Source organism: Petaurus breviceps, unplaced genomic scaffold (genome assembly GCF_028583685.1).
Source record: "Petaurus breviceps papuanus isolate PSGF00001 unplaced genomic scaffold, PetGlider_PUasm1.0 91133, whole genome shotgun sequence".
Classification (NCBI taxonomy): domain Eukaryota; kingdom Metazoa; phylum Chordata; class Mammalia; order Diprotodontia; family Petauridae; genus Petaurus; species Petaurus breviceps.
Window position 1 is genome coordinate 50456809 of NW_027187419.1, and position 12957 is coordinate 50469765.

General features: G+C 37.2%; 1 protein-coding gene across 1 annotated transcript in view; it reads left to right on the forward strand.

Moving 5' to 3' along the window:
- LOC138155076 (beta-galactosidase-1-like protein 2) overlaps positions 1 to 12957 on the forward strand; it is a 50949-nt gene that overhangs the window by 16213 nt on the left and 21779 nt on the right. Inside the window, exon 3 of the mRNA XM_069080123.1 lies at positions 637 to 745. Within this exon, the coding sequence (XP_068936224.1) occupies positions 637 to 745 (109 nt within the window). The remainder of the gene's footprint in view (positions 1 to 636; positions 746 to 12957) is intronic.

Here is a 12957-nt window from a genome sequence, read left to right on the forward strand (position 1 = left end):
AAGTGTGTCAAGTGTCTGAGGTCGAATTTGAACCCAGGCCCTCCTGACTCCAGGGCCAGTGCTCTATTCACTGTGCCACCTAGCCACCCCTGCCCTTACATTTCTGATGGTGTAATTGAGGTCTAAAAGGGTTAGGCAACCTATTTGACATCATCATGTGGTAAATAGCAGAACCAGAATTTCAACTGGGGCTTCCAGCTCCATGTTCAGTGATCTCTCCACAGTCTCTTGCTTTGCACTCAGAAGGCCTACCATCTGAAGAATTCTTCCATTGGGAAAAGTGAAGGGCTTGAGCTGTTTGTCATCAGGCACTGTAGTTCTTTGGGAGCTTTGTGTCTTTTAGCTTTCTTTGATACTCACTCTTATCTTCTTGTCCAGTTTAATTGCCTATAACCTTGAAGAAGCAGGGTGAGGTTTAATGCGGAGAGCTCTGAAGGTGGAGATGATTTTGTATACTGACTGTTAGTGAGTAGCTCTGTGACTATGGATAATTAGCTAGCCTCTCCAAGCCTCATAAAATGGGGATCATCATAATATCCCACTGCCCTTGCAGGGTACATCTGAAAACAGCACTTTGTAGACCTTAAAGTGCTCTATCAATGTGGCATTTTACTGTTTCTCTCTTTTCTCCTCCAGCTGGTTACTCCAAGATTCCCACATGCAGCTGAGAACAACCTACAAAGGCTTCACTAAAGCTGTGGATCTTTATTTTAATCACCTTATTCCCAGGGTGGTCCCACTGCAGGTAAAAGTCCTTTCTCTCCCTTCTATCTCTCTGTCATCCTCAGAGAAGTAACTTGTTATTATTCTTTTTGTGGACTGAACTGCACCTAGATCTGGGTGGAAAAAAAAATAATCAGGCTCAAGTTTTGATTCTGGTTGCTTATTTTTCCAAGGGACATGGGTAATTGTCCTCTGGACTGATGTGCCTGCTCCTTAAGTACCCTTTAAATGAGCTCTGGAGGAAGAGAGACAAGTATTTGGACATCACTGCCTGTGTGTTTCCCAGAGGCATGGTCTGGAAGAGCTCCACAGAATTAAATTTCTCTTCAGGTACTGGAGCTACCAGTACAGACATCTTACAAAAACACAGAAGTAAGATGTTGCCTTCTAGGTATCCATGCAGATGCCAAGAAGCACACTCAGTCTCCTACGTTCTCATCAAGTTTTGGTCTTTGCTTAGTTAATCTAGGGTCTAAAATGTAAGGATCATTCATTTGATATTTCACAACTGTGTCAAAATTGATTTATGCCCTCATTTCCCATTAAGATTCTTTCTTCTCAGATTCACAGTAATAAAAGGAATACACATTCACTGTATAAATTAGGGCTCATTTACTGAATAGAATAATAATTTAAAAGATTCAATATTAAAACTCTTGGCTGCTATAGTAAAGACCTGAAAACCTTCACTTCCCCCTTCCAGTCTTCAATTAGGTATTCCTAACTCAGCTTTTAGGGGAGCATATTCCTGTGTTTCATTTCCAAAGTAAATGACAGAAAGGTAATATATTGTCTCCAAAGTGTACTCTGGCAGACAATTTTTAGCCAGTCTCTGGCAAATGTCTTCTGCTCCTGACAGTCATCAAATAGTCTCTAAAAACTCATGTGGCAGTCTTTCTGCCCATGCAGTATCTCTAACTGGTTTGCCATATGTCCTAATTTCATCCTTTGCTGGCATTCTTTTATCAGTAGTATCTGTCAGCTCTTATCTGTGGATTCTGGACAGCATGGGGGTGAGGGTTGGAGGAAATCCCTTTGTCAGTAGGCAGACTGACACCCATGTGATAAACCTACTGTTTGTGTGGTTTCCCTCTGGTATGCCTAATATTTCTGGCTATTTGCTTTGGTAGATGTCAAACCTGCCACTCTTTTGGTATTGAAGTTCCCAATTGGTATTGGCTATTCTCTTTATAATTCCAATTCACTCCCAAACTTTTGCATTTTCTATAATTGGATGGCATCTAACTTATCTGGGAACTTGCAAGGGTGGGAACCTGAGCTATTTCAAACAGAGGTTGCATTTTATAGGCAGTAGGTTTTGCTGTTGCTGACACCTACTTGAGTGCTACAGCTTTCTTAACATACTTTTTATGAAATACACCCTATCCTATGGTTTGTGCAAATGGAAATATGTAAGCATTATTAGTTTATTTGTAATTAGTTAATAAGTGGTATATATATATGTATATGTGATATAGAAGTGGTATATACAAACATTTATAAGTGACAAAGATGGTAAAAGTGTTAAGTACTTAGAAGACTATATCAATATTAATATAAATAACATGCTAAACAATTGGAAAATTATTAATTGCTCATGGATGGACTGAGTCACTATAATAAATATTACAATTCTAGCTAAATTAATCTACTTACTCAGTGCCATACTAATTAGACTACCAAAAAATTATTTGATAGAGCTAGAAAAAAATCATAACAAAATTCACCTGGAAAAACAAAAGGTCAAGAATATCAAGGGAATTAATGAAAACAAATGCAAAAGAAGGTGGTATAGCCAAGCCAGAACTCAAACTGCATTATAAAGCAGTAATCATCAAAATTATCTGGTATTGGCCAAGAAATAGAGTGGTGGATGAGTGGAATAGATTAGGTACACAAGACACAATAGTAAATGACCATAGCAATCTAGTGTTTGTAAAACCCAAAGAATCAAGGTTTTGGGACAAGAAGTCATTATTTGACAAAAACCGCTGGGAAAACTAGAAAATAGTATGACAGAAATTAGGTATAGAGCAATATCTTACATGGTATACCAAAATAAGGTCAAAATGGTTACATGATTTAGACAGAAAGGGTGAAACCATAAGCAGACTAAGAGAGCAAGGAATAGTCTACCTGTCAAATCTATGGAGAAGGGAAGAATTTATGGTCAAATAAGAGCTAGAGAAGTTTATAGGATATAAAATGGATAATTTTGATTACATGAAATGTAAAAGCTTTTGCACAAACAAAACCAATGCAATCAAAATTAGAAGAAAAGCAGAAAACTGGAAAGCAATCTTCATAGCAAGTGTCTCTGATAAAGGCCTCATTTCTCAAATATGTAATAGAGAACAGAGCCAAATTTGTAAGAATAGAAATCATTCTCCATTTGATAAATGGTCAAAGGATATGAACAGGCAGTTCATATATGAAGAAATCAAAGCTATCTATAGTCATATAAAATGCTCCAAATCACTATTGATTAGAGAAATGAAAATTAAAACACCTGAGGTACAACCTCACACCTATCAAATTGGCTAATGTGAGAGAAAAGGAAAATAATATATGTTAGAGTGGATGTGGGAAAATTGAGACATGAACACACTGTTGGTGGAGTTATGAACTGATCCAACCATTCTGGAGAGCAATTTGGAAGTATGTCCAAAGAGCTATTAAACTGTGCATGCCATTTGACCAGTCAATACTACTACTAGATCTGTATCTGAAAGAGATCACAAAAATAGAAAAGGGCTATATGAAATACAAAATATTTGTGCAAAAATATTTACAGCAGCTCTTTTTGTAGTGGCAAAGAACACACTCAGAAGAAGTACAACAAATATTCAAATGCTCCTTCATCCAAAGCCTCTAAGAAAAATATGGATTGGTCTCAGGACATTGAAGAGCTAAAAAAGGATTTTGAAAATTAAGTAAGAGAGGAAGAAGAAAAACTAGAAAGAAAAATGAGAGTGATGCAAGAAAATCATGAAAAAAAGTCAATAGCTTGGTAAAAGAGACATAAAAAGTTGAAGAAAATAGCAATTTAAAAAACAGATGAGGCCAAGTGGTAAAAGAGGTCCAAAAGCCAATAAGGAGAAGAATGCCTTACAAAGTAGAATTGGCCAAATGGAAAAGGAGGTCCAAAAGCTCACTGAAGAAAATAATTCCACAAAAATTAGAATGGAGCAAATGGAAGCTAATGACTTTATGAGAAATCAAGAAACAGTAAAATAAAACCAAAAGAATGATTAAAAAAATAGAGGACAATATGAAATATCTCATTGGAAAAACGACTGACCTGTAAAATAAATCCAGGAGATATAATTTAAAAATTATTGGACTACCTGAAAACCATGATCAAAAAAAGAGCCTAGACATTATCATTTGAGAAATTATCAAGGAAAACTGCCCTGATATTATAGAATGAGAGGGAAAAATAGAAATTGAAAAAAATCTACCGATTACCTCTTGAAAGAGATCCCAAAATGAAAACTGCCGGGAATATTTTAACCAAATTACAGAGATCCCAGGTCAAGGAGAAAATATTGAAAACAACCATCAAGAAGCAATTCAAGTATTGTAAATCCACAATCAGGATAACACAATATTGAGCAGCTTCTACATTAAAGGATTGGAGGGCTTGGGATATGATGTTCTGGAGGGCAAAAGAGCTAGAATTATAACCAAGAATCACCTACCGAGTAAAACTTAGTATAATCCTTCAGGGGGAAAAATTAATATTCAATGAAATAGAGGACTTTCAAGCATTCTTGATGAAAAGACTAGAGCTGAATAGAAAATGTGACTTTCAAATACAAGACTTAAGCATAAAAAGGTAAACAGGAAAGGGAAATCATAAGGTAATTAATAAGGTTAAATTGTTTACATCCCTATGTGGGAAAATGTATATCATAAAACCTTTCTCATTATTAGGGTAGTTAGAAGGAGCATATATAAACAAAGGGCACAGGTATGAAATTGAATATGAAGGGATGATATCTAAAAATAAAATTAAGGGGTGAGAGAGGAATGTACTTGGAGAAAGAGAAAGGGAGAGGTAGAATGGTGTCAATTATCTCACATAAAAGAGGCAAGAAAAAGCTTTTACAGTGGTGGGGAAGAGGGGAGAGGTGAGGGAGAGTGAGTGAACCTTACTCTCATCAGAATTGACTCAAAGAAGGAATAAAATGCACATTCAATTGAACATAGAAATCTATCTTACTCTATAGGATAGTAGAGGGGAAGGGGACCAGAGAAAGGTGGGGGGAGGTGGGAAGGTGATAGAAGGTGAAGGTAGATTGGGGGAGGGTGTAGTCAGATGCAAAACACTTTTGAGGAGAGACAGGGTGAAAGGAGAGAGAGAATAGAATAAACAGAAGAGGGAATAGGATGGAGGGAAATATAGTTTTAGTCTTTCATAACAAGACTGTTATGGAAGTGTTTTGCATGACTATACATGAATAACCTATATTAAATTACATGCCTTCTCAATGAAGGGATGTGGGGAAGAAGGGAGAGAATTTGAAATGTATTAAAAATGAACATTAAAAGTTTTTATATCTAAAAAAACCCCCAAAAAACAAAAAAAAAGTTTTTATATGTTACTGGGAAAAACAAACAAAAATAGTCTTTATATGTAATTAGGGAAAAATAAAATATGTAAAATAATGAATAATTGATATATATCTTCCTCTATAGGATGGTCAGCAGTGCATCACACAGTGATTAATTAATGCCTTGATAAGACTAAGCAAAATGTCCTTATTAACCTCCTAATTTTATAGAACTAAGTCCTCTACATTGAGAAGCACACCTATTGATTTGACTTTAAGGTCCATGATTCCCGTTCTTTTTGTAGTTGTGATACTCTCTTATTTGATTTTTCAGTAAAGCAGTTCTTCCTCCCCACCCCATAATTGCTTCCAACAGAGTGCTTTGTGATACATTGTTGTTGCTTAGGTCAATGTGAATTGCAATTAATTTTCCTTTTTGTCTTTTACAATTGTTCTTGAGATAATCGAGATAATATGAAACTAGGACTGGGAAACAGTTTTCCTAGATGCAAACACTGAGTGACACAGATGCCGTGTAGATACAATACAAAAAAAGTCATTCCTCTTGCACTGTAAATTTTGTGAGCCTATGAGTTTGTACATTGGGGTTGAGGTTTTATACTCTATGAATATCGTGGATGAAAATGGGCTAATATTGGAGGGAGTTGTGAGATTTTAGGGGTGGCAGAATATCAGATCTTTTAGACTCTAGGGGACCTGAGCCAATAAGTTCTCGCCAATCATATAAGAAACTCCCAATTTTATAAATCTTGTCTCATTTGGTAATGTGTGTCAGATTTGTTACTTGACATTCTTGCTGTTCCTCACACATGACACTCCATTTCCTCCCTTCAGATGTTTTGTTGGCTGTTCTCTATGCCTAGAATTCTCTTCCTCCTTATCTTTGCCTCCTAACTTTCCTGGCTTCCTTCAAGTCTCAGCTAATGGCCTGCCTTCTGTAAGAAGCCTTCCCTGGTCTTCCTTAATCTTAGTACCTTGCCTTTGAGCCTATTCCCTATTTATCCTGTCTCTGTCTTCCTTGTACTAGTCAGTTGACCGTTGCTCCTTCTTCCCACATTGACTAAATTTTCTGCTCAGATCATCAACTCTCCTTGGTGATCTTTGTATCAGAACTGTTTAGTCATGATTCACTATTCATATTGCTCAAACTATGTCTGGAAGGCCATTTTCTGTGCTTTGCCTTCTTAAGTGTGCATCAGGTTGTCAGTCCCTGGAGGCCCAGCTTGGTAAAGACCATTCACTGTCTGCTTCATTTAATCTAGCAAGTCTAGAATTAATGACAGAGTACTAGTCATAATCGGGGATAGTATGTAGGAACCAAAAATCATGGAAGATCCTCAGTTATCTCTCTTCCCCCTTCCCCCAATCCTTCCTGCACACACCAAAACATTATTGGACCCTAGTGAGTGAAGTAAATGAGCCCCTTTGCAGTTATTATTATGTAGGAATATGTGGGACCTGGTAGGCTCAGGTGAAAGTGTAGAAAATAAGTGATTGGCACCAAGAACCAGATTTATGTCACAGTTCTCTGGTTTTTGTGGGTGTAACACTTCCATCTAGCACTTACTGCCATCATGAGATTATTTGTTTTAGGGAGGAAGACCCTACTTAGACTCTGATGGAGATGCCCATTCTTCTTTACCTTTGCTAATTCAGAGAATAAATAATACCTTCTTCCCCAAGGCCAAAGCAATGTCTGATTTGTATCCATCTGGTTGTTTAAACCTTAGCCTTCTAGGATATAGTTCAGCAACCTATGTACTCTGCCAATTGTTCCTGAGAGTGTTATGTTTCATGGCTGAATACTTCTGAATTGAATGACTGCTTGTTTATTGTCTTTCCCACCCACAGTTGAGTGAGTACCTGCTACTACAGCGATAGGTTTCAGGCTAGGAATTTATCAGAAACTCCTGACTCCATCATTGCCTGGATTGAGATTTCTTGGTGGCCCGAGAGTTCTGTCTTGAAGAGCAGAAATAGGTCTAAAAAGGACCCAAGAGCCATTAGGGGTTGGACTTCCTCAGATTTCTGTAGTAGCTAGAAGATTGGGACTGAAGGTCTGTGGGGTAAAATATCTAGATGATGCTAGAATAGGAAGATTCTGAAGATGACTTGTCAAGATAAGGTATTGAACATTGAGGTCCTTTCTTGCCCAGCATTCAAATTCTGCTGTAGAGAGTGCAACTCTGATGGGCTGGCCACGTTGTTTCAATGTGAAATGTGTGTTTACCTAAAAGCTTGTTTTACAGAGAACTCAGACAAGGCAAATGCTCATATGGAGGTCAGAAGAAGGGATACAAGGACATTTTCAAGGTCTCTCTGGAGAACTTTGGTATTACCTGTGAGACATGGGAGACACTGGCAGAGGAATGCCCAGCATGACTTGCCTTCATCAGAGAAGGTGCTATTCTTTATAAGCAAAACAGAATTGCAGTAGTCCAAAAGAAATGTGAGATGTGCACATTTAGAAACATCTCTGCTCCAAATGTTCATATGGACTATTTGTGTTCAACCTGTGGTAGAGCCTTCCAAGTTTGTATTGGTCTGATCAGCCACAGTTGGACACACTGTACCTTGATCCCAACATAGTGATGTCATTTTTGTCCTCTTCAAGAACAAAGGACAGCAGCTGTGGATTTTTGCCACTCTTGGAAGTAGAAATCCTGATGCTTCCATCTTAGGCTGTAGGGGGTTGTGAAATATGATTTGAAGTTCCTGCAGGAATGTTTGGTTTCATTGAACAGTAAAGCATCCTCTGTGTGGTATGGGTTGACCTAGCATACAGCTAATAGCTCTGTTGACCTTGGAAAGACAAAAACTTCCCTGGCTTAATCTGCCTGGAAATCATAGAATCATGACTAAGAGTTGAGAAAAACATGAGAAGTCAGTTAATCCAGTCCATAGCTGACCAAAAATATCATTTACAACATATAGTCAACAAATATTCATTTAGCCTCTTGTTTAAAGATCTTTAGTGAGTGGAAACTAAATACCTCCTGAAGCAGACCATTTCACGTTTGGATAGGCCTAGATTTTAAAGAGCTTTTCCATTATATCAAACCTAATTCTTTCTTTCTTTCTCTAATGACTTTCCATTGCTTCAGGTTCTGCCCTCTCATGGAACTCAATTCTGTAGAATCCATCCCATTTATTCCACTCCATTCTACAAATCAATTTTATCCCACTGACATTGCCTTGTCTATGCCTCCCCCCCCCCCCCATCTACTTGCCTCCTAATCTACTCTGCCGATTTCAGTGAAGCCAACCCCTCTCACCTCTTTCCCTCTATCCTTTCTCTTCTATTCAATGAGTCCCACTTCATAAAATTACAGAATCTCAGAATTAGGAGGGATTTCAAGGTTAAGGTAGTTTGAACTTATATTTAAATGTAGGAATACTCTGTATGACATTCTGGACAAGTGACCATCTAGCCTTCAATTGATTGTCTCCAATGATAGAGAACTCCTTGCTTCTTATCTTTTTTTAAAATAATATTTTGTTTTCCCCAATTACATGTTAAAACATTTTTTAGAATTTGTTTTTTGTTGAAAGTTTTGAGTGTCAAATTTATCCCTCCTTCCCTGTCTCCTCTCCCCCCCCTCTCTGAGGTGGTAAGCAATCTGATGTAGGTTATACATGTGCAGTCATGTAAAACACTTCCATATTAATAATTTTGCACAAGAAGACTTAAATAAAAAGAAAGAACAATCAAAGGGAAGGAAGAAAAATAGTGTACTTCACTTTGTATTAAGACAATATTAGTTCTTTCTCTGAAGGCAGCTAGCATATTTTAGCATTAATCTTAGATCACTGTATTGTTGTGAATGACTAAGTCATTCACAACATTCTCTTGGTTCTGCTCACTTTACTTTGCATTAGTTTGTTTAAATCTTTCCAGGTTTTTCTGAAAACATCCTGATTGTCATTTCTTATAGCACAATATTATCATAATCATATTGATGAGGGATGGCTCCCAATAGGTTCAGCAGGAACTCTGATCTTATGTAAGACCAGAACCTGCAATTCAGTCTTGAAAGAATTCAGGTCAGTCTTACTTGGAGTCAGAGTTGAAAAAGTTTATTATACACTTTACAGCCAGCCAAGGATCCTTAGGGGACCTGCAACCTTAAAGGGGTAGAATTAAGGTTTATATAGAATCATCCATAGTAGAACCCAGTGTTCTACTATGTATGCCAATTATGCTAACTAGGTGATTAAGGGTGGGATTAGGGAGGAGTTAAGGTGGGGACAGTGTAATGTAACTGCGCAGGCATATTGCCCATGATTCACTGGGAAAAAGCCGGGGGGTGGGGGGGTGTCTACCTAGAGGTGTGGTTTTAGGCTTGAAATGTCACTAAGTTAGCGAGTGGTCAAGGGCTGGAGAAGTGCCCAGTCTGCCACCCATCAATGTCATGTTTCACAGGATTAATGTCTGGGAACCAAGGTTAGGGAAAGATAATTGCTTAAGGAGTTAATCTAGAAAGGGGGTATTGAAGGATTCATGGGGGCAATGAGACACTATGCAAGGGGGAGATAGTAGTTGCCTAAGCTGGAATGTTTATAGATACTTTTGTGAAGGATTGATAGGTATAGCTTGTTAGTGTTTTAAGGCTGAGATAAACAATCCATGAGTTGTTGCTGGGCACTATTAATGCTTTGAAGCTAGGGGCGGGGGGAGAAGGGACAGAGTTAATGCTCTGAGACTGGGGCGGGGGGTGGTAATGGAGTGTGATTTTACAAATTGGTTTTACAAATTGATGTTAGAAAGTTTTACAGACTGATGTTACAAATATAGATCCCAAGCACCCCATCATTACTGATGTTACAAATTGGTATTACAAATAGAGTTTACAAATAGATTTTACAAACATAGATTCCAAGCACCTCATCAATATACCACAACTTGTTCAGCCATTCCCCAGTTGATGGGCATCCCTTCAATTTCTAATTCTTAGCCACAAAAAAGGAATTGCTATAAATATTTTTGTACAAGTAGGTCCTTTCCCCTTAAAAAAATCTCTTTGGGATATAGACCTGACAGTGGTATTGCTGGATCAAAGGGTATGTACAGTTTAATAACCCTTTGGGCATAGTTCCAAATTGCTCTCCAGAATAGTTGGATCAGTTCACAACTCTACCAAGAGTGCATTAGTGTCCCAGTTTTCCTACATCCCCTCCAATATTTATCATTTTCCTCTTCTCTTATATTAGTCAATTTGATAGGTGTGATGTAGTACCTCAGAGTTGTTTTAATTTGTATTTCTCTAATAAGTAGTGATTTTTTTTTTGGAGGGGTGAAGGGAGGGCAATTGGAGTTAAGTGACTTGCCCAAGGTCACACAGCTAGTAAGTGTTAAGTGTCTGAGGCCAGATTTGAACTCAGGTCCTCCTGACTCCAGGTCCAGTGCTCTATTCACTGTGCCACCTAGCTGCCCACTAATCAGTAGTGATTTAGAGCATTTTTTCATATATTTTTCATGTAACTGGAGATAGCTTTGATTTTTTTTATCTGAAAACTGCCTATTCATATCTTTTGACCAAGGACTTGCATTCTTATAAATTTGGCTATTTTCCTATATATTGGAGAAAAGAAGACTTTTATTAGAGACACTTGCTACAAATCCTCCCTCCCCCAGTTTTCTGCTTTTCTTACAATTTTAGCTGCATTGGTTTTATTTGTGCAAAATCTTTTAAACTTTATATAATCACAATTATTTATTTTGTATTTAGTAATGTTCTCTGTAGCTCGTTTGGTCCTAAATTCTTCCCTTCTTTATACATCTGAGAGGTAAACTATTCCATGCTCTTCTAATTTGTTTATGGCATTACCCTTTATGTCTAAATCATGTATGCATTTTGACCTTATCTTGGTAATACAATGTAAGATTTTGGTCTGCCTAGTTTTTGCCATATTGTTTTCCAGATTTCTTGGCAGTTTTTGTCAAATAATGAGTTTTTGTTCCAAAATGTTGGATCTCTGGGTTTATCATATACTAGATTACTATGGTCATTTACTACCCTATATTGTATACCAAATCTATTTCACTGATTCACAACTCTATTTTTTGACAGTACTAGATAGTTATGATGGTTACCACTTTATAGTACAGTTTGAGATCTTGTATGGCTAAATCACCTTCCTTTGTACCTCTTTTTTTTCATCGATTCCCTAGATATTCATTGATTTTTATTGATTCCTTTTATTCCTGACCTTTTGTTCTCCAAGATAAATTTTTGTTATTATTTTTTAGCTCTATCAAATAATTTTTGGTAGTTTGATTGATATGGCACTGAATGAATAGATTAATTTAGGTAGAATTGTCATTTTTAGTGTATTGGCTTGGCCTACCCATAAGCAATTGTTATTTTTCCAGTTGTTTATATCTGGCTTTATTTATGTGAAAAATGTTTTAGAATTGTGTTTATATAGTTCCTGGGTTTGTCTTGGCAGGTAGACTCCCAAGTATTTTATATTGTCTACAGTTATTAATTAATTAATTAATTTATTCTTAAAGCAATTAGGGTTAAGTAACTTGCTCAAGGTTACATGACCAGGTGTTTCTGGGTGGATGCTAAGTGTCTGAGCCTGGATTCAATCCCCCATGTCATCCCGACACTGGGACTGGTGCTCTTACTCGCTGTGCTGCCTGGCCTCCCTGTCTACAGTTATTTTAAATGATATTTGTCTTTCTGTTTCTTCCTGCTGGACTTTGTTAATACATAGAAATGCTGATGATGTATATGGGTTTATTTTGTATCCTGCATCATTGCTAAAGATGTTAATTGTTTCCACTAGTTTTTTCATTGATTCTCTAAGGATTCTGTAGGTATACCATCATATCATCTGCAAAGAATGATAATTTTGTTTCCTCATTGTCTATTCTAATTCCTTCAATTTCTTTTTCTTCTCTTACTGTTATAGCCAACATGTTTTTTTTTTTTTTTTGCTTTTGGAGGGCAGTTGGGGTTAAGTGATTTGCCCAAGGTCACAGGATAGTTTTTGTGTTAAGTGTCTGAGGCCGGATTTGAACTCAGGTCCTCCTGACTCCAGGACCGGTGCTCCATTCACTGTGCCACCTAGCTGCCCCCAATAGCCAGCATTTCTAGTACAATATTGAATAATAATGGTGATACTAGGCATCCTTGCTTCACCCCTGATCTTATTGGGAAGGTTTCTAGCTTATCCTCAGTGCAGATAATGCTTGCTGATAGTTTTAGGTAAGAATTAATTGTTTCTTGAGGCAGTCCATTCCAATTTTAGGCAGCTCTAATTATTATATAGTTATTCCCTGTTTGTTTACTTGGTTGTTGTCCTTCATGCTATTAGAGGACCAAAATGACATCACTATTCCAGAGTCAAGGTACAGTACATCCAGACCAATATGAACTAGGAAGGCTCTATTACAGATTGGGCACAAATAGTCCATGTGATTATTTGTAGTGGAGATGTCTCTAAATTTGTGCATCTAACATTTCTTCTAAACTCTCCAATTATGCTTTGCTATTTCTTGAGAAGTAAATGTTATCCAAACCCTGCCTTATTTATAATTTAAACTTGTAATATTTATACTTACAATTTATATTCATTATTCCTAGTTCTCCCCTCTAGAACCAAGTAAAAATAAGTCTAATCCTCCTTCTAAATACTTACAACAACA